This window comes from Myxine glutinosa, chromosome 1, assembly GCF_964187855.1.
Source record: "Myxine glutinosa chromosome 1, kmMyxGlut1.1, whole genome shotgun sequence".
NCBI lineage: Eukaryota > Metazoa > Chordata > Myxini > Myxiniformes > Myxinidae > Myxine > Myxine glutinosa.
In genome coordinates, this window is record NC_136261.1 from 2,972,576 (window position 1) to 2,994,556 (window position 21,981).

The following is a 21,981-nucleotide window of genomic DNA, read 5'->3' on the forward strand; positions in this document are numbered from 1 at the left end:
CCCTCCCTCCTCCCCAGCCCTCCCTCTTCCACAGATCTACCGACATCCCTGTTCTCTTCTGTTGTGCTTGTGTGCTTCCCTCTCCCCCCCCCCCCTTGTCTCCTGCTCCCTTCATTGTATGTTTTATGTGTCTGTGCATGTTTTCATGTTCAATGTGTTAGCTGTTGCACGAGTCTCGATTCTGTAAAAAAACAAGACAAAACAAAAAAAATTTTTTTTCACATTTAATTAATATTTCACTTCATTATTAATTAATATTAATATCCCAACTCTTCAAGAGTTTTTTTTGTCCCCCGTCGCACCGCGGAGCGAAAGGGGGACTATGGTTTTCCCCTCCGTCCGTGTGTCCGTCCGTCCGTCCGTCCGTGCATGCGTAAGCGAAGGACCGCATTCGAATTTGGTGTGTGGGTGCAACCCACGTCAAAATCCAAGATAGCCGTCACCATGTATGTCTGATGCCATGTATGTCTGAACCTTGTGAGCGGAATATCTTGAAAAATAAGCGAAGTACCAACTTCTAATCTGGTGTGTGGGTGTATCTCGGCATAAGGAAGAACGCTATTGAAAATGGGGTCGCCACGTCAAAATCCAAGATGGCCACCACCATATATATGTCTGAACCTTGTGAGCGAAATATCTTGAAAAATAAGCGAAGTACCAACTTCTAATCTGGTGTGTGGGTGTACATAGGCACAAGGAAGAACCCCATTGAAAATTGGGTCGCCACGTCAAAATCCAAGATGGCCGCCGCCATGTATGTCTGATGCCATGTATGTCTGAACCTTGTGAGCTGAATATCTTGAAAAATAAGCGAAGTACCAACTTCTAATCTGGTGAGTGGGTGTATCTCGGCACAAGGAAGAACCCCATTGAAAATTGGGTCGCCACGTCAAAATCCAAGATGGCCACCGCCATGTATGTCTGAACCTTGTGAGCTGAATATACAACACAACATGCATTTTAAGGCCATTTTCCCTGCTAGAGCGGGGGTTAGCCTTGCGGTCCCCATGACAATCTTCTCCATTTTGCCCTATTTTCTGCATCTCTCCTTGTTAACCCCCTTGCCCGCATTTCTTCTTCCACCATCTTTAGCCAAGTCTTTCTCGGTCTTCCCCGTCCTCTACTTCCTTCTACATCAATTTCCATCACTCTTCTTAACCAGTCACTTTCATCCTTCCTCAACACATGACCAAACCATCTCAGCCTGTTCCTCTTCACAGCATCAATCACAGGCAATATTCCCATCATCTTTCGCAATTCATCATTTGTCTTCCTCTCTCTCAACGATACTCCGCACATCCATCGAACCATTCGCATTTCCACCCTTTCCAGCCTTCGTCGCTGCTCTACGTTCATTACCCATGTCTCGCTCCCATAAATCATAACACTTCTCACACATGCAGCATACACCTTTCCCTTCAGCTTCAGCGACACTCTCCTCCTCATCAGCACGCCACTCAGTTCCCGAAACTTCTTCCATGCACATCTCACTCGAGCAACCGTTGCCGAGTCTGATCCACCTTCTCCATTCAGCATGTCTCCGAGGTAGCAAAATGTTTTCACACCTTCCAGCTTCACGCCGTCTCCAAGATCCAACTCAACATTTCCTCCATCTGCAGCTCCCTCTGTGCACACCTTACATTTGAATGTAGCTGCCACACTGGTAAATGACCCTCTCAGACCACTACGTTTTTGATGAACCCACTCAGCGCACATTGTACATTGAATGGAGTTCACTCCGACACCCTTCCTGCACACAGCACACGGCCACTTCCCAGTTCTTTCCACCTCACCACATGCTTTACCACTTGCCATCACCTTAGTCTTTCCGATATTCACCTTCAGACCTTTTGTCTCCATACATTCCTTCCACTTGTTCATCTTTTCCTTCAGTCCATCCATACTTTCCGCAATCAACACCAGATCATCTGCATACAACAACTCCCAGGGTAAACCCTCCTTTACGTTCTGAGCCAGCACCTCCATCACAGCTACAAATAGTAGTGGACTTAGTACCGACCCCTGATGCACTCCCACCTTCACCTTAAACTCACCACTGTTCCCGTCCTTCGTCCTTACAGCTGTGCGCGCTCTTTTGTACATTGCCATCACTACTCTGATCAACCATTCCTCCACTCCTAACTTCCTCAATGCCCATGTCAATACTTTGCGTGGAACCCTATCGAATGCTTTCTCCAGATCAACAAACCCAAAAAACAACTTCTTCCTCTTCTCCATGTACTTCTCCTGCAACTGCCTCACAATGAAAAGCGCATCTGTCGTTCCTCTTCCTGGCATAAATCCAAACTGCATTTCGTCGATCTTCACTTTCTTCCTTATCCTCCTCTCCAACACCCTTTCCAATACCTTCATTCCATGCTCCAATAACTTTATCGCTCGGTACGAGCCACACTCCAGAGGGTCACCTTTCCCCTTGTATAGAGGGACGAGGGTACTCAGTTCCCAATCCACTGGAATGCGGCCTTCTTTCACCACCAGATTACAGATCTCTGTCATTCTCTTCACACCCCAACTTCCTGCTGCCTTCAACATATCTCCCACAACTCCCGTCGGCCCTCCCGCTTTTCCACTCTTCATTGCTTTTATCGCTTCCTCAACTTCTTTCTCAGTTATCTTCTCTGCCGGTCCTAAAACTGGGTTATTCTCTATGTTGCCATCCCATTCATTCTCTGTATTCAACAGCATTTCCATATATCTTTTCCATCTTCCTTTAATTCCATCTGGGTCGACAACGATTTGTCCCACTTCATCCTTCAAGCAACTCACCCCCATCACGTCACACCTCTCTTTCGCTATGTGCTTTGCAATCCTGAATACTGCTTTCTGACCCTCTTCCGAATCCAAGCGTTCTCCGAACATTTTCCTACATGCCTCCTGCGCCTTTGCTACCTCTTTCTTTGCAGCCTTCCTGGCTGCCTTATAACTTTCATGCTCTGCTGTTTCTGCTCCCGTACCCTTCGCCTGCTGCCACTCCTTGAACTTCTTCCTCTTCTCGTCAATCCTCTTTCCAACTTCATAATCCCACCACCATGTTTCCGAGTGCTGAATAGCTGAAAAAAAATAAAAAAAATAGCTGAATATCTTGAAAAATAAGCGAAGTACCAATTTCTAATCTGGTGTGTGGGTACATCTCGGCATAAGGAAGAAACCTATTGAAAATTGGGTCACCACGTCAAAATCCAAGATGGCCGCCGCCATGCATGTCTGAACCTTGTGAGTGGAATATCTTGAAAAATAAGCGAAGTACCAACTTCAAATCGGGTGTGTGGGTGTATCTAGGCACAAGGAAGAACGCTAATGAAAATTGGGTCGCCACGTCAAAATCCAAGATGGCCGCCTCCATGCATGTCTGAACCTTGTCAGCGAAATATCATATCATAGCATGTTTTCTGCGTCTTCCATTTTGTCAACTCATCACTTCCCCGACGGGGGACCTAGGCATAACGCTTGTTTTTTAAAAAACAAATGTCATGTTAATGTGTTTAAACAGGTTATCCTATTGTTTCCGTGGGAGCAATGACCTCGACCAGTGGGAACAATGACCTCCACTGTTCATGTAGGGTGAGACGGAAGCCAAACAGTTCAATCTTGGTTTCATCAGACCACAGAATCTTGTTTCTCAGTCTGAGAGTCCTTTAAGTGTTTTTTGCAAACTCCAAGCGGGCTTTCATGTGTTTTTCACTGAGGAGAGGCTTCCGTCTGGCCACTCTGCCATAAATCCCAGATCGGTGGAGTGTTGCAGTGATGGTTGTCCTTCTGGAAATTTCTCCCATCTCCACAGGATCTCTGGAGCTCAGCCAGTGACCATCGGGTTCTTGGTCACCTCTCTTACCAAGGCCCTTCTCCCCCGATTGCTCAGTTTGGCCAGACGGCCAGCTCGAGGAAGAGTCCTGGTTGTTCCAAACTTCTTCCATTTAAGAATTATGGAGGCCACTGTGCTCTTGGGAACCTTCAATGCAACAAAAAAATTTTTGTAGGCTTCCCCAGATCTGTGCCTCGACACAATCCTGTCTCTGAGCTCTGCAGGCAGTTCCTTCGACCTCATGGCTTGGTTTTTGCTCTGATACGCATTGTCAGCTGTGATACCTTATATAGACATGTGTGTGCCTTTCCAAATCATGTCCAATACAATTGAATTTACCACAGCTGGACTCCAATCAAGGTGTAGAAACATCTCAAAGATGATCAAGAGGAATGGGAGGCACCTGAGCTAAATTCCAAGTGTCATAGCAAAGGGTATGAATACTTATGTCAATGTGATATTTCAGTTTTTTCTTTTTAATAAATTTGCAAAACTTTCTAAAATCCTGTTTTCTCTTTGTCATTATGGGGTATTGAGTGTAGATTGATGAGGGAAAAATGAATTTAAACGATTTCAGCATAAGGCTGCAACATAACAAAATGTGAAAAAAGTGGAGGGGTCTGAATACATTCTGAATGCACTGTATACACCCCAGAGAGGAATGACCCTTCCTGCCGCTCACGTAGGGAATGGGTGTACTTGTAATACAAGTACACAAGGAGCTTTGGCACAGGAGCAGGTCATCCAGCCCATCATGCCTGTGCTGCACCATCCCCTGTATCCTCACACTTCCACATATAAGCTACCGACCATACACACAAGTCCATACCCCGCTATTTCCAATGCATCCAAGTACCTATGTAAATCCCATTTAAACCTATCCATCCCCTCCAATACCACTACCTTTCCAGGGAGACCAGTCCATGCATTAACCACTCTCCATTAACCACTCCGTCAGTCAGCCATCTTGGATCTGATCTTGTAAATAAATGATGTGAATATGTAAGCCATCATTCCTGATCTTTGTGCAAAGTTTGAACAACATCGGTAAATGCATGTTCAGGAAATGGTTGGGGACGTGTTCAGTATCGTTTTTTTTTTTACAACCAAAATGGCCGCAGGTCTACCAGTCGGCCATCTCTGATCAGATCGCAAAATAAGGTAAGGAGCACATATATGCCGTCATCTGCTGTCCTTGTGCCAAGTTTGAACAAAATCGGACCATGCATGTTCAATAAATGGTTGGGGACACGTTCAAACAACAAAATGGCCGCTAGTCGGCCATCTTGGATCTGATCTGGAAACAAAATGACGTGCATAATATGTAACCCCTTATTCATTATCTGTGTGCCAAGTTTGAACAACATCAGTAAATGTATATCCGAGAAATGGTTGAGGACATGTTCAACATCGGGTTTTTTTACAACTAAAATAGCCGCCAGTCGGCCATCTTTGATCGCATGGTGAAACGAAATGACGTAAATATGAAACCCATCATTCGTTATCCGTGTGCCAAGTTTGAACAACATCGGTAAATGTATGCCCGAGAAATGGTTGCGGATGCACACACGTTTGGACGGACAGACGAGAACCAATCCATCGGCCCCTGTTTTGGACCGCGTCCAATGGGGGCTAATAACGGTCTGATCTCTGAAGTAAGAGGTGTATTAAGTTCATGACACTGCTTGAATCAAGTTGTTTACAAGAGACGATGCCAGGCTCTCACAGAACAGACCGCCATCATGACTTGCAGCAACCGACCACCAAAACCACGCCCCCAGACGTCACTACGCAGTACGTAGTACCAATCACAACAAGATGCAGAGCAAACATTTTTTTTAAATCGTGAATAAACGTGTGTACCACGCACACGAAGATGAAGGTGAAGGTGAAGAAAGAGAAAGAGAAAACAAAATTAGGTTAATTAATTAATACAAAGGGAAAGGTAAAGATGGAAATTAAATAAAATCACAGAATGAGAGAATGGATGAGATGGTGGGAGAAGTAAAGGGTAGAGAACAGGTGAGGAGATAGTTTGGTGGAGGGTATCACCCTGACGATGATGATCCATTTCACGAGGGAGAGTCCAAAGCCAGAAATGGCGCCATAACGCCCAGCGATGGTGTTCGTAAGGCAGAAAGACAAGAAGAAGCCGACCCAGTTGAAGAGAAATGCCACTGTGGAAACGAGAGAAGATGCAGAATTAAAAATGAAAATGTGAGAGGGGAACGGGGGGACGAAAGGGTGAGGAGGGAGAAAGTGTGTGGGGGGAGAAAGTGTGAGGGGGGAGAATGGGTGAGGAGGGAGAAAGTGTGAGTGAGGAGAACGGGTGACGGGGAGAACGTGTGAGGAGGGAAAATGGGTGAGGGAGGAGAATGGGTGAGGGAGGAGAATGGGTGAGGGAGGAGAATGGGTGAGGGAGGAGAATGGGTGAGGGAGGAGAATGGGTGAGGGAGGAGAATGGGTGAGGGAGGAGAATGGGTGAGGGAGGAGAATAGGTGAGGGAGGAGAATGGGTGAGGGACGAGAATAGGTGAGGGAGGAGAATGGGTGAAGCGAAGAAATAGTGAGGAGGGAGAATGGGTAAGGGAGGAGAATGTGTGAGGAAAGAGAATGGGTGACGGAGGAGAAAGGGTCGAGAGAGGAGAATGGGTGAGGGAGTAGAATGGGTCGAGCGAGGAGAATGGGTCGAGCGAGGAGCATGGGTGAGGGAGTAGAATGGGTCGAGGGAGGAGAATGGGTCGAGGGAGGAGAATGGGTCGAGGGAGGAGAATGGGTCGAGGGAGGAGAATGGGTCGAGGGAGGAGAAAGGGTCGAGGGAGGAGAATGGGTCGAGAGAGGAGAATGGGTCGAGAGAGGAGAATGGGTCGAGGGAGGAGAATGGGTCGAGAGAGGAGAATGGGTCGAGGGAGGAGAATGGGTCGAGGGAGGAGAATGGGTCGAGGGAGGAGAATGGGTCGAGGGAGGAGAATGGGTCGAGGGAGGAGAATGGGTCGAGGGAGGAGAATGGGTCGAGGGAGGAGAATGGGTCGAGGGAGGAGAATGGGTCGAGGGAGGAGAAAGGGTCGAGGGAGGAGAATGGGTCGAGAGAGGAGAATGGGTCGAGGGAGGAGAATGGGTCGAGAGAGGAGAATGGGTCGAGGGAGGAGAATGGGTCGAGGGAGGAGAATGGGTCGAGGGAGGAGAATGGGTCGAGGGAGGAGAATGGGTCGAGGGAGGAGAAAGGGTGAGGGAGGAGCATGGGTCGAGGGAGGAGAATGGGTCGAGAGAGGAGAATGGGTGAGGGAGGAGAATGGGTGAGGGAGGAGAATGGGTGAGGGAGGAGAATGGGTGAGGGAGGAGAATGGGTGAGGGAGGAGAATGGGTGAGGGAGGAGAATGGGTCGAGGGAGGAGAATGGGTCGAGGGAGGAGAATGGGTCGAGCGAGGAGAATGGGTCGAGCGAGGAGCATGGGTGAGGGAGGAGAATGGGTGAGGGAGGAGAATGGGTGAGGGAGGAGAATGGGTGAGGGAGGAGAATGGGTGAGGGAGAAGAATGGGTCGAGAGAGGAGAATGGGTCGAGGGAGGAGAATGGGTCGAGCGAGGAGAATGGGTCGAGGGAGGAGAATGGGTGAGGGAGTAGAATGGGTCGAGGGAGGAGAATGGGTGAGGGAGGAGAATGGGTCGAGCGAGGAGAATGGGTCGAGAGAGGAGAATGGGTGAGGGAGTAGAATGGGTCGAGCGAGGAGAATGGGTCGAGGGAGGAGAATGGGTCGAGAGAGGAGAATGGGTCGAGGGAGGAGAATGGGTCGAGCGAGGAGAATGGGTCGAGGGAGGAGAATGGGTCGAGAGAGGAGAATGGGTCGAGGGAGGAGAATGGGTCGAGGGAGGAGAATGGGTCGAGGGAGGAGAATGGGTCGAGGGAGGAGAATGGGTGAGGGAGGAGAATGGGTGAGGGAGGAGAATGGGTGAGGGAGGAGAATGGGTGAGGGAGGAGAATGGGTGAGGGAGGAGAATGGGTCGAGGGAGGAGAATGGGTCGAGGGAGGAGAATGGGTCGAGCGAGGAGAATGGGTCGAGGGAGGAGAATGGGTGAGGGAGGAGAATGGGTCGAGCGAGGAGAATGGGTCGAGAGAGGAGAATGGGTGAGGGAGTAGAATGGGTCGAGCGAGGAGAATGGGTCGAGGGAGGAGAATGGGTCGAGAGAGGAGAATGGGTCGAGGGAGGAGAATGGGTCGAGCGAGGAGAATGGGTCGAGAGAGGAGAATGGGTGAGGGAGTAGAATGGGTCGAGCGAGGAGAATGGGTCGAGGGAGGAGAATGGGTCGAGAGAGGAGAATGGGTCGAGGGAGGAGAATGGGTCGAGGGAGGAGAATGGGTCGAGAGAGGAGAATGGGTCGAGGGAGGAGAATGGGTCGAGAGAGGAGAATGGGTCGAGGGAGGAGAATGGGTCGAGGGAGGAGAATGGGTCGAGGGAGGAGAATGGGTCGAGGGAGGAGAATGGGTCGAGGGAGGAGAATGGGTCGAGGGAGGAGAATGGGTCGAGGGAGGAGAATGGGTCGAGGGAGGAGAATGGGTCGAGCGAGGAGAATGGGTCGAGCGAGGAGAATGGGTGAGGGAGGAGAATGGGTGAGGGAGGAGAATGGAGGAAGGGGAGAATGGGTGAGCGGGGAGAAAGGGTGAGGGGGGAGAATGGGTCGAGGGAGGAGAATGGGTCGAGGGAGGAGAATGGGTCGAGCGAGGAGAATGGGTGAGGGAGGAGAATGGGTGAGGGAGGAAAATGGAGGAGGGGAGAATGGGTGAGCGGGGAGAAAGGGTGAGGGGGGAGAATGGGTCGAGGGAGGAGAATGGGTCGAGGGAGGAGAATGGGTCGAGGGAGGAGAATGGGTGAGGGAGGAGAATGGGTGATTGGGTGAGGGAGGAGAATGGAGGAGGGGGAGAATGGGTGAGCGGGGAGAAAGGGTGAGGGGGGAGAATGGGTGAGGGAGGAGAAAGGGTGTGGGGAGGCGGCTGGAGGAGGTTTAATTCCAATAAATGGTGAGACACTAAAAGCTTGGTTGAGGTTTTGGTTGTCAGTCAAAAGGGATAAACATTCATCAAAATGTAAGAGCAAGTAACAAATAAAGTCATTTACAAATAACAAGGCACTCGGTCGAGAGCAAACCACCGCCAGGTGAACAGTTAACATTGTGCATCCGATAAATAGGCCGCATCTGGATTCGGACCTGAACCAAAATCTCATCGGCTTGTTCTTGTCACCAAACCTGTATTGGGGGCCACAGGGAAGCCCTGCCTTTTTTACTATGAAAAAAGGTAAAAAATCAAACATTTGAACAGCCTCGGACGTGCACCTTGACCCCATGGTCAAGGCACAACGTCAACAAGGCCGTCCCCATAACAATACACATGTGCCTCAACCCCGAGGGGGAAGCACATGGTCATTCAAACGCATGCATCATGCCCCCCGAAGGGCCACAATGCATGGTCATACAGTTGGGACCACTCCTCTTAATAGGAGTGAGACCCCTTAATCCACCGGCAGGGTATTACTCCTGCCAGGTCCGATTTGCATGCAGTTTTATGAACCGCCACAGGACGGCAAAAAAAAAACTTGTCACCTAACCACCTCGTCCACCAAGTTTAGTCATAACTCGTACATAACCTTTTCAGATATCATGTTATATATCGTTTTTAGCCCCATCACTCTGATGGAGAAGGAATCACTCAAAAAAAATTCTCTGAACCGGATCCGGATTCAGATCTTCACCAAAATTGAATCGATTATTCCTCATCACACACCCAATCTGTCCCAAAGTTTCGCCGAATCCATCCACAACTTTTTGAGATAACCTGCTCACAGACAAACAGACAAAGGCAGAGGTAAAAACATAACATCTGCCAACCCTCGGTGGCGGAGGTAAAAATGTCCATTTTATTCATTCGTATTGTCCATGTTCTCATAAAGGTTTGTTGAAAATATTATGTCAAATGGTAAACTGCAAAGGGTTATGGGACAGACGCAAGACACAGACAAGCACAGAGAGATACAGACATGCGCAGAGAATGCAGACGCACGCAGAGAGACGCAAACACGCGCAGACACGTGCAGAGAGAGACAGACACCCACAGAGAGACACAGATACGCGCAGAGAGTTCAGACATGCGCAGAGAGTTCAGACACGCGCAGAGAGTTCAGACACGCGCAGAGAGTTCAGACACGCGCAGAGAGTTCAGACACGCGCAGAGAGTTCAGACACGCGCAGAGAGTTCAGACACGCGCAGAGAGTTCAGACACGCGCAGAGAGTTCAGACACGTGCAGAGAGTGCAGACACGCGCAGAGAGTGCAGACATGCGCAGAGAGTGCAGACATGCGCAGAGAGACAGAGAGAAACACAGACACATGCAGAGATATGCAGACCCGTGCAGAGATATGCAGACACGTGCAGATAGATGCAGACATGCGCAGATATATGCAGACACGCACATAGATATGCAGACATGTGCAGATACAGAGAAATGCAGACACATAGAGAGAAATGCAGACACGTGCAGAGATATGCAGACATGTGCAGAAGACGCATCCATGCGCAGAGATGCAGACACGTGCAAAGAGACACAGACATTCGCAGAGATACACAGACATGCACAGAGATATGCAGACATGTTCAGAGAGATGTAGGCATTCGCAGAGAGATGCAGACACGTGCAGAGATATGCAGACATGCACAGAGACATGCAGACACATGCAGAGAGACGCAGACATGTGTAGAAAGTGCAGACACGCACGGAGAGTGCAGACATGCGCGGAGAGTGCACACATGCGCAGAGAGATGCAGACATGCGCAGAGATGTGCAGACATGCGCAGAGATGTGCAGACATGCGCAGAGATATGCAGACATGCGCAGAGATATGCAGACATGCGCAGAGATATGCAGACATGCGCAGAGATATGCAGACATGCGCAGAGATATGCAGACATGCGCAGAGATATGCAGACATGCGCAGAGAGAGAAAGAGAAACGTCAATACGTGCAGAGATATGCAGACACGTGCAGATGATGCAGACATGCACAGCGATATGCAGAGACACAGATACACACAGAGATATGCAGACATGTACAGAGAGAGAGAAATGCAGACACGTGCAGAGATATTCAGACATGTGCAGAGATATTCAGACATGTGTAAAGAGACGCAGCCATGCACAGAGATATGCAGACACGTGCAGAGAGATGCAGACACGTGCGGAGAGACACAGACATTCGAAGAGATATGCAGACATGCACAGAGATATGCAGACATGTTCAGAGAGATGTAGGCATTCGCAGAGAGATCCAGACACGTGCAGAGATATGCAGACATGCACAGAGACATACAGACACATGCAGAGAGTACACATGCACAGAGAGTGCAGACACGTGCAGAGATGAAGACATGCACAGAGATATGAAGACATGTGCAGAGAGAGAGAAATGCAGACACGTAGAGAGAAATGCAGACACGTGCAGAGCTATGCAGACACGTGCAGAGATATGCAGACACGTGCAGAGATATGCAGACACGTGCAGAAATATGCAGACACATGCAGAGACATGCAGAGACGTGCAGAGACGTGCAGAGCCATGCAGACATGTGCAGAGATATGCGGAGATATGCAGGCACATGCAGAGATATGCAGACATGTGCAGAGAGAGAAATGCAGACACGTAGAGAGAAATGCAGACATGCAGAGACGCAGACACGTGCAGAAAGATGCAGACACGTGCAGAGAGATGCAGACACGTGCAGAGAGATGCAGACACGTGCAGAGAGATGCAGACACGTGCAAAGAGACACAGACATTCGCAGAGATATGCAGACATGTTCAGAGAGATGTAGGCATTCGCAGAGAGATGCAGGCACGTGCAAAGATATGCAGACACACCCAGAGACATGCAGACACATGCAGAGAGACGCAGACATTCGCAGAGACATGCAGACATGTGCAGAGTGCAGACACGCACAGAGAGTGCAGACACTCGCAGGGAGTGCATACACACGCAGAGAGATGCAGACATGCGCAGAGAGAGGAAGAGAAATGCAGACACGTGCAGAGATATGCAGACACCTGCAGATGACGCAGACGTGCGCAGCGATATGCAGAGACACAGACATGCACAGAGATATGCAGACATGTTCAGAGAGAAAAATGCAGAGACGTGCAGAGATATTCAGGCATGCGCAGAGAGACGCAGCCATGCACAGAGATATGCAGACACGTGCAGAGATATGCAGACACGTGCAGAGATATGCAGACATATTCAGAGAGATGTAGGCATTCGCAGAGAGATGCAGACACGTGCAGAGATATGCAGACGCACACAGACATGCAGACACATGCAGAGAGACGCAGACATTCACAGAGACATGCAGGCATGCGCAGAGAGTACAGACATGCACAGAGAATGCAGACACGTGTATAGAGATGCAAACATGCACAGAGATATGCAGACATGTGCAGAGAGAGAAAGATAAACACAGACACATGCAGAGAGATGCAGACATGTGCAGATGACGCAGACATGCACAGCGATATACAGAGACGCAGACGTGCACAGTGATATGCAGACATGTGCACAGGGAGAGAAACGCAGACACGTGCAGAGATATGCAGACATGTGTAGAGAGACGCAGCTATGCGCAGAAATATGCAGACATTTGCAGAGATGTGCAGACATGCGCAGAGATACACAGACGTATGCATGTTTTAATGGTGGCATACAAGACCTCGCATGTGTAATGGATCACTTGTACTTGTAGTAACATGTTGTTTTAATGGTGGCATACAAGACAGGCAAGATTAATTTTTTTCCTGTCTCGCCAAGTACCTTTCCTTATAATAAAGACCCCACTTACTAAAGAATGACACCATGAAGATTCCATCACTTCCAATCCTCAGTTGTTCGCCATCTTCACCTTCCTCTCGGCCTGGGAAATCTTCATCCTGGAACAAACAAGGAAGTGTAAGACAAGAAACCTAGTTTCAATAAATTGGAGGTGGGAGTGGAGTGGGTGAGATGACAGTGCTGTCGTCCCAGTCTGTATACTCATACGTAGCAGGCATTTTGGCAATGGCAACGATATACAAGGCTGGCAAGCAATCAGGGTCTTCGGAGATGGATATAAGACAAGCAGTACAATATACCTACACGTACACTGCAGGCAAAAGCCTTCGACACGTACAGGTGTTACATACAATATATGGATGTTATAAAAATCAACAATTTACTCAAAGCCTCCATGAGTGTCTTCTGCTGTTACAACGTTCACTGTTATTAGAGCTTAGTTTGGTGAGAAGAAACCAAGCTTGAATTTCAGGAACGGGGATTTTACACGTGTTGGTCGAATCCGCAGCGGCCGCTTCCACCTCATTAACGCGAAGCTTCCTGGACCTGATTCATCGTGTGTTTTTGCTTTCAGGTTGTCTGTCCGGCTGTCCGTCCGTCCGTGGTAGGTTTTCGTTACCGCGATAACTTGAGAACGGCTAAAGGGATCTTAGTCAAACTTGGCACAGGTATGTATAATGACGTAAAGATGAACCGATTAGATTTTGGGGTCGTGAGGTCAAAGAGCAAAGGTCAGGTCATGTTAGGTTAAAATCCTGTTACCGCGATAACGTGTGAACCAGTGATGGGATTCTGACCAAATTTGGTACACTTATGTAGAACGATGTAAAGATGAACTGATTAGATTTTGGGGTCAAGAGGTTAAAGGTCAAATCTGTAATAGGTCTATAACTTGAGAACGGCTGAAGTGATCTAATTCAAACTTGGTACAGGTATGTATAATGTTGTAAAGATTAAGTGGTTCGATTTTGGGATCATAGGTCAAAGGTCAAAGTCTGTAATAGGTCTATAACTTGAGAATGGCTGAAGTGATCTAATTCAAACTTGGTACAGGTATGTATAATGTTGTAAAGATTAAGTGGTTAGATTTTGGGATCATAGGTCAAAGGTCAAAGTCTGTAATAGGTCTATAACTTGAGAATGGCTGAAGTGATCCAATTCAAACTTAGTACAGGTATGTCTAATGTTGAAAAGATTAACTGATTGGATTTTGGGAGCAAGAGGTCAAAGGTTAAAGGTCAAAGTCTGTAATAGGTCTATAACTTGAGAATGGCTATCTTACTATAATTCACCAAATGTCCGTCCGTTCGTTCGTTCGAAGGTACCGCAAAAACCGCTGAACCGATCACAACGATATTTTGGGTGGGTAATCCTGGGATCCCCAGGAGTAAAATAGGCTATTTAGTTTTTTCCAATTTCAGCTTTGGTCTCCAGCATTCTCAGGTTTGGACTCCCGCATAACATTCGCGTTCGCATAACGTTCATTGTGACGATGTTTTCGCTGTGACGATGTTCTTTTCCCAGGTGCCGCACAAACGGCTGCACCGATCGGACTCGGTGACCTCAGACAAAGACCTTTTATAAGGACACGGGTCGAATCCCTGCTTGAGAGAATTCCAACCCCCTCCCCACCATCACGGCCGTCTCTCCAACTCACAATCCCACGGGATATGCGGAAAGGACGACCCAAAACCAATATAAACATCATTCGTATGTAAACATCATTAAAAGTAAATAATGACCTCGGCCAAAGTTCAAACGACGTTTAATCTCTACATAAGAGAATTCCACATAGCTATTTGGGCGGTGTATACGCTAACAGATCGGTGTCTACATCGATCTTGCCAAGGCCGTAACACCTATCGGCTCAAAATCCTTTTAACTGTTGATTTGGTAGTTTTTACAATGAAGGAAACACGTATCGGGAGTACATACGACACAGCGATTGTGAATGCGACAGCTCTGAGGCGTCTTTCGCTTCACATCGCAGTGACGGTGAGCACCAACATGGCGGCTGTAAGATTAAAATCTGGCTTCAAGCCCCCTCACCACCCAAAGCCTTCAACCAGACGTATTAACACGCTCCTCCCCCTTCATTCCCGTTCTTCAAAGCAAAGCGATAAAAATTGTTGTATCGCCATTATATATGACGAGCAACGGTACCCGCCCTAAGGGCGGGGCTTCAATTCGGAGGCGCGATTTATATAAACATCCATTAAATATCACACACAAATCATCAAAATCTAAACAGTATTTTTAGAATTCCAATAAAAAAACCACATCACTGTTCATATCGGTAAATATTATTCCATCGTGTTTCAAATCGTGTTATCAACTGTACACGTTTCTTTAGGAAAAAAAATGGAATGATATGTCAAAACTTTATGTCAAAAGGAACTTTTATCAGCAATGTCGTCTATCCTGAAGTTCTAAGCTGAAGAGGAGGTACAAAATCATAAATAAATAAAATCCCTATAGAAAAGCGTACAGTTGATATCACGATTTGAAACACGATGGAATAATATTTACCGATATGAACAGTGATGTGGTTTTTTTATTGGAATTCTAAAGATACTGTTTAGATTTTGATGATTTGCGTGTGATATGATTTAACGGATGTTTATATGAATCGTTTAAAATAAAAAAAAGCCTTCAATTTCTGATATTTTACCTTTTCATTTGGGCCTCCCAATTGAAGCCCCGCCCATAGGGCGGGTACCATTGCTAGTAGGGATCTAATTCAAACTTGGTACAGACATGTATAATAATGTAAAGATTAACCGATTAGATTTTGGGGGTCCCAAGGTCAACGGCCAAAGGTCAGAGGTCATGTCAGGTAAAAATGTGCTAACTTGGGCACAGCTGAATGGATTTAAATCAAACTTGATACAAGTATTATAAGGATGTAATAATGTGGGCGGAGGCATATCAGTCAACGTTGTGATGTCGAAGAGTGCTGTTCTCGTTGTTATATCTTCGATCCTGTGTTGCACTTTGTGTTTCTATCTAAATTTCTGGGTTAAATTGTATCTTGTTGTGTTGTATTTGTTGAATTTGTTTTCGTGCTGTTCAAGGACTACTTTAGCCGCTCCTCGGATAGCAACTGTGAAAACTCTGTGTCCCTTTTGTGTCCGTGCTATTCATTTTGCTTCATTCTTTCTTCCAAAATATTATACCTTCTACCTCCTCAATGTTATCCCATTACCCCTCCTCGCTTCAGAAAAATATAAACAAACAAACAAACAAGAAACACGTCATGCAGAGCACGATACTAGCAAAAAACCTTTGTCCAGCGACATTAACACAATAAATGAACCTGTTTGAATTTTTGTACATGTGGATTGAGGATAGGGAGGGTAGTTGTGCTGTGTGGTAAGTGGGGTCAGATCCCAATGCTGCTTCCTGCCCCCCATTCTCAGCACAGCCCCATCCACAATGGCGTGAAGCGATTTTCGTCCTCTGACATTTCAGGGGTATGGTTGCTTAGACAGGCTCCTGTCTCATTTTGAAAACGCTGTTCGTTGATTGGTGTGCAAGGAATCTCCAACTTATGAAGGGGTTACGTTCCTGCAGTCTGCTGTTTGTTGATTGTTGTACAGGGTGTCTCTGACTTACAAACAATCACCTTCGTTAAGGACCAATCAGCAGGTTATCAAAACAGGAAACTTTCAAAGTCAACGTCAGCCGCCCTAGAGGAGTGAATGGTCGAAGTGGGCCATCCGGGTGGTGAAGGGTCTAAGTGGTGAGCCATCCGCGTGGTAAAGGGTCTAAGTGGTGAACCATCCGGGTGGTGAAGGGTCTAAGTGGTGAGCCATCCGGGTGGTGAACGGTCTAAGTGGTGAACCATCCGGGTGGTGAAGGGTCTAAGTGGTGAGCCATCCGGGTGGTGAAGGGTCTAAGTGGTGAGCCATCCGGGTGGTGAAGGGTCTAAGTGGTGAACCATCCGGGTGGTGAAGGGTCTAAGTGGTGAGCCATCCGGGTGGTCAAGGGTCTAAGTGGTGAACCATCCGGGTGGTGAAGGGTCTAAGTGGTGAACCATCCGGGTGGTGAAGGGTCTAAGTGGTGAGCCATCCGGGTGGTGAAGGGTCTAAGTGGTGAACCATCCGGGTGGTGAAGGGTCTAAGTGGTGAGCCATCCAGGTGGTGAAGGGTCTAAGTGGTGAGCCATCCAGGTGGTGAAGGGTCTAAGTGGTGAGCCATCCGGGTGGTGAAGCGTCTAAGTGGTGAACCATCCGGGTGGTGAAGGGTCTAAGTGGCGGCCCATCCAGGTGGCAAAGGGTCAAAGCAGCGCCCCATCCGGGTGGCGAAGGGTCTAAGCAGCGCCCCATCCGGGTGGCGAAGAGTAAGCGGCGGCCCATCCAGATGGGAAATCCCCAATATTACAAGAAGGTAGACAGGCAGGCATGAGAGAAAAAAAAAAGTGGTGGGGAATGGAGGGGGAAAATCCCCAAGATTACAAGAAGGTAGACAGAGGAGGGTATGAGAGAAAAAAAAAGGGTGGGGGAGGGGAAGGGGAAATCCCCAAGATTAGATTAGAAGAAGGCAGATAGAGGTGAGCATGGGAGAAAAAATCAAGGGGTGGGGGAAAATCCCCAAGATTACAAGAAGGTAGACAGAGGAGGGTATGAGAGAAAAAAAAAGGGTGGGGGAGGGGAGGGGGAAATCCCCAAGATTAGATAAGAAGAAGGCAGATAGAGGTGAGCATGGGAGAAAAAAAAAAGGGTGGGGGAGGGGAGGGGGAAATCCCCAAGATTAGATTAGAAGAAGGCAGATAGAGGTGAGCATGGGAGAAAAAATAAAGGGTGGGGGAGGGGAGGGGTAAAATCCCCAAGATTAAATTAGAAGAAGGCAGATAGAGGTGAGCATGGGAGAAAAAATAAAGGGTGGGGGAAAATCCCCAAGATTAGAAGAAGGCAGAGAGAGATGGGTATGGGAGAAATCATGAGGTGAGGTTGGGCAGGTACTCTTGAAGGACTGATGGGAGAGGGAAAGAATAATAAACATGGAGGCATTTCCATAGACAGAGAATTCCAATTCCAAATAATATTGAATGATAATATTGAATGATAATATTGAATGATAATATTGAATGATAATCTTGAATGATAATATTGAATGATAATATTGAATGATAATATTGAATGATAATATTGAATGATAATACTGAATGATCATATTGAATGATAATACTGAATGATCATACTGAATGATAATATTGAATGATAATACTGAATGATCATACTGAATGATCATATTGAATGATCATATTGAATGATAATATTGAATGATAATATTGAATGATAATATTGAATGATAATATTGAATGATAATATTGAATGATAATATTGAATGATAATATTGAATGATAATATTGAATGATAATATTGAATGATAATATTGAATGATAATATTGAATGATAATATTGAATGATAATATTGAATGATAATATTGAATGATAATATTGAATGATAATACTGAATGATCATATTGAATGATAATACTGAATGATCATACTGAATGATAATATTGAATGATAATACTGAATGATCATACTGAATGATCATATTGAATGATCATATTATAAAAAGAAAAAATAACCACCTTTAGAGGCCATTTTTCCCCGCTAAGCGGGGGATGGCCTTTTTCGGGAACCGTGGTTGTTGTTGTTTTTCGGTCCCCTTTTTGAAGCAATGTTTTTACGGCCGGATGCCCTTCCTGACGCCAACCCTTTTTGCCGCCTTTAACGACAAACTGGGAATTACCATGATAATATATGAATTACCATGATCATGATGATACCATGATCATGATTACCATGGAGAATTACCATGATCATATTGAATGATAATATTGAATGATAATATTGAATGATAATATTGAATGATAATATTTAATGATAATATTGAATGATCATATTGAATGATCATATTGAATGATAATATTGAATGATAATATTGAATGATAATATTGAATACTTTTTTTTTTTTTTTTTTTTTTTTGTATACAAGATCGAGGCTCGTGAAAGAGCGAACATGAATCACACAGAAAGACAAACCGACACATAAAACATATAACATCGGGCGCGGTAGACAAGATGGGGAGAGAGGGGGAAGGACACAAACACAACATTTGAGAGCAGGGACCGAGAGACATGGAGACATCGAGAGATCTGAGAAAGGGCGAGGGCTTTGGGGGGGGGGCATGGGAAGGGGGCGGTGGGAGAGGTATAAAACATATGGACACTGCCAGGACTTCCAGGAAAGAAGTTGGAATTTCAAACAAGGTGGATCTGGGGTGAATTAGCGGGGGTAGAAAAGATCAAGGTTTTGGATGGGGGAAGATGAGAGATGGTGGTGAACAGCTGTTTTAAAGACCTGGAGGGAGGAGTGGGATTGAAGGAAGTGAGGGAGTTTGTTCCAGAGGCGGGAGAAAAGAGGAATGAAAGAGTGAAGGTGAGCAGAGAGCCGAGATTTCGGCAGTTTAACCATCAGAGGGTTGCTGGCAGATCTTGTGCGACCTGTAGGAATATTTGGGGGACAGAGCACAGAGAGAGCTGGGGGTGCAAGGCCGGAGAGGAGTCGGTAGAAGACAGAAAGACCACCTACCTGCCTGCGGTGAGTGAGTGAAAGGCCCTCAGAGATAGCTTCATCGCGGGAGATTCCAATAATTCTGAAAGCTTTGGTTTCAACAGCGTGAAGCCGAGCTAGGTGTGAGGCAGGAGCACCGGCCCATAGGGGAGAACAGTATTCCATTGAGCTGCGGATGAAAGCCTTGTATGTGGTGAGGAGCTCAGGTGTGCCGAGGAAGGACTTCGCACGACGGAGGATGCCCAGTCGGCGACTGGCTTTGGAGGCCAGCTTGGAAATGTGGTTTTCCCAAGAAAGATCATGGCAGATAGTGAGACCCAAAATCTTGAGCGACAGAACTTCTTGGAGAGGATTGTTGAGAAAGTAGATGGGAGGGTTGTCCAGTCGAACTTTTCGGAGAGACATAGTAAGAGTGTGAGATTTGTCAGGATTGAAAGACATGTTCCACTTGTTTGACCAGTCTGTGATTTTGTCCAGGTCTTCAGAGAGTGAGGAGGCAGCAGACTGCCGATCTGAGGGAAGAGGAATGGAGCGGCAGAGAGTGGAGTCATCAGCAAAGAGATAGAGAGGATTTTCGAGAGAGTCAGAGAGATCATTGATGAAGACCAGAAAAAACACGGGGCCCAGAACACTGCCTTGGGGAACTCCAGCCTGAACAGGAAGAGGAGATGAGAGAAACCCATTCAGGGCCACACGTTGACGACGACTAGAGAGGAAGTCCGCCAGCCATGCGTGGAGATTTCCATGGATACCAAAGGAGGAGAGTTTGGTGAGTAGAGCGGGGTGCCAGACCGTGTCGAAGGCACGTGATATGTCGAGGGAGACAGCTCTAATTTCCTGTTTGGCATTGAGGACCTCCATCCATTGTTGAGACAGCAGAAGCAGCATGTCTAGAGTAGAGTGACCTGGTCTGAAACCAAATTGATGATCAGAGATCAAGCCATTGGAGAAGAGGAAAGATTTCATATCCGAAGCAATGATGGATTCCATGACTTTGCTGATAATTGGGAGAAGGCTGATTGGTCTGTCGTTGCTAGGATCTGTTTTTGCACCTTTTTTGTGCAAAGCGGTGATGTTGGCTGATTTCCAAGCAGATGGCAGTTGACCTTGAGCAAAAGAGAGGGTGAAGAGAACAGAGAGAGGGTGAGATAGAGCAGCAGAGCAGGATTTTAGGACCCGTGGGCTGATGCCGTCGGGTCCAGTTGCAGAATCAGAGTCGAGGGTTGACAGAAACTTTTCCACCTTGTCAGGAGGAAAGGACACGGAGTCCAGGAGCAGCAGGGTACGACTGGGTATGGTGGGTACAGAGAGGGATGGGTTTGGGACACAAGATTTAGAGGCAAACACAGAGTTGAGGCATTCAGCTTTTTCACGTGCGGAGTCAGCTGTGTAGCCGTTTGAGGTAAGGGAGGGGATGGAGGGGGAACAAACACCAGAAACGGATTTGACCAGACGCCACCAGGATTTGGAAGAGGGAGACAGATAAGAGAGTTCGGTCTTGAGAACGGAGAGATATTGTTTCCTGGCTCTCCTGAGGGTGGACACACACTTGTTTCCGGCTTTGTGAAAGGAAATGAGATTTCCTTCCGTTGGATTTGCTTTCCAGGAGACGAAGGCAAGTTGTTTCTGGGCAACAGCCTCACCACAAGATTCCGTGTACCATGGACGGGAGGAAGGGTATGACAACTGAAGACGAGATGGGATAAATCTGTGCATGAGAGAGAGCAATTTACTTTGGAAGAATTCCCAGGATGAGTTGATGTCAGAGGTGGTAGAGATGGGAGACCAGTCCAGATGATTGATGGCTGCTTGAAGACCACGCCAGTTGGCCTGAGTGAAATGCCAGACTCGTCGACGCTGAGCAGGCTCCCTGAGGATGGTCAGAGAGATGTCCACTTTAACAAGGACATGATCAGATGATCCGATCGGAGCAGAAGAAGAGCAGCAGACATTTTCAGGGAAGTTAGTCATAACCAAGTCCAGAAGAGAAGATGTTCCGTTGACTGAGATCCGGGTCGGGAAATTGACAGATTGTGTCAGTCCCAGTGAGTCGCAGAAGTCCTTTGCTGAGGAGCCATGGCTGGTGAGAGAGGTACCCACACCCAGCCAACTGGCATGATGACAGTTGAAATCACCACATATGAGGAAGAGAGAGTTGGGATGAGTAGATAGAAGTTGGTCCATATCATCAGACAGCGAGATGTAGATGGAGTCATCACTGTTTGGTGGACGGTACAACACACATATGAACAAGAGGTGGGAGCGAAGGGGAAGCCGTAGCCAGAGGTATTCCTGGGGGTGAGGTGGAGAGAGTGCAGTGCAGGGCGAGTGAGGAAGAGAGTTTTTGATAAAGATAGCAACCCCGCCTCCAGGACGAGGCTCAGGTCTATCATACCGGAGGAGGGAGTAGCCCGGGAGAGATACTATGGAATCAGAGACATCATAAAGGAGGAACGTTTCTGTTGAGCAGATCACATCTGGTTTGACAGAAGCAACCTGTATGGAGAGATCAGTTAAGTTTGAACGAAGGCCCCGGATGTTTGAGGTCCATACCGTTAATGAAGAGGAAGGGGGAGCATCAGATACAGAACAGGGGGGAGGAGGGGTAGGGTAAGATGTGGAAGAGGTGGAAGAGGTAGGGAGAGCTGTTGAAGGTGTGTCAGAGATTTCAGAATAGCTCGGAGAAAGGGAAGGATGGGGCGGACAAA

At 47.2% G+C, this 21,981-nt stretch overlaps 1 protein-coding gene across 1 annotated transcript in view; it reads right to left on the bottom strand.

The window, feature by feature from the left end:
- NDFIP1 (Nedd4 family interacting protein 1) overlaps positions 1-21,981 on the bottom strand; it is a 117,650-nt gene that overhangs the window by 62,396 nt on the left and 33,273 nt on the right. The window contains exons 4-5 of the mRNA XM_068106095.2: positions 12,697-12,784; positions 5,876-6,000 (exon numbers count right to left, since the gene is read on the bottom strand). Coding sequence (XP_067962196.1) covers positions 5,876-6,000; positions 12,697-12,784 — 213 coding nt within the window. The remainder of the gene's footprint in view (positions 1-5,875; positions 6,001-12,696; positions 12,785-21,981) is intronic.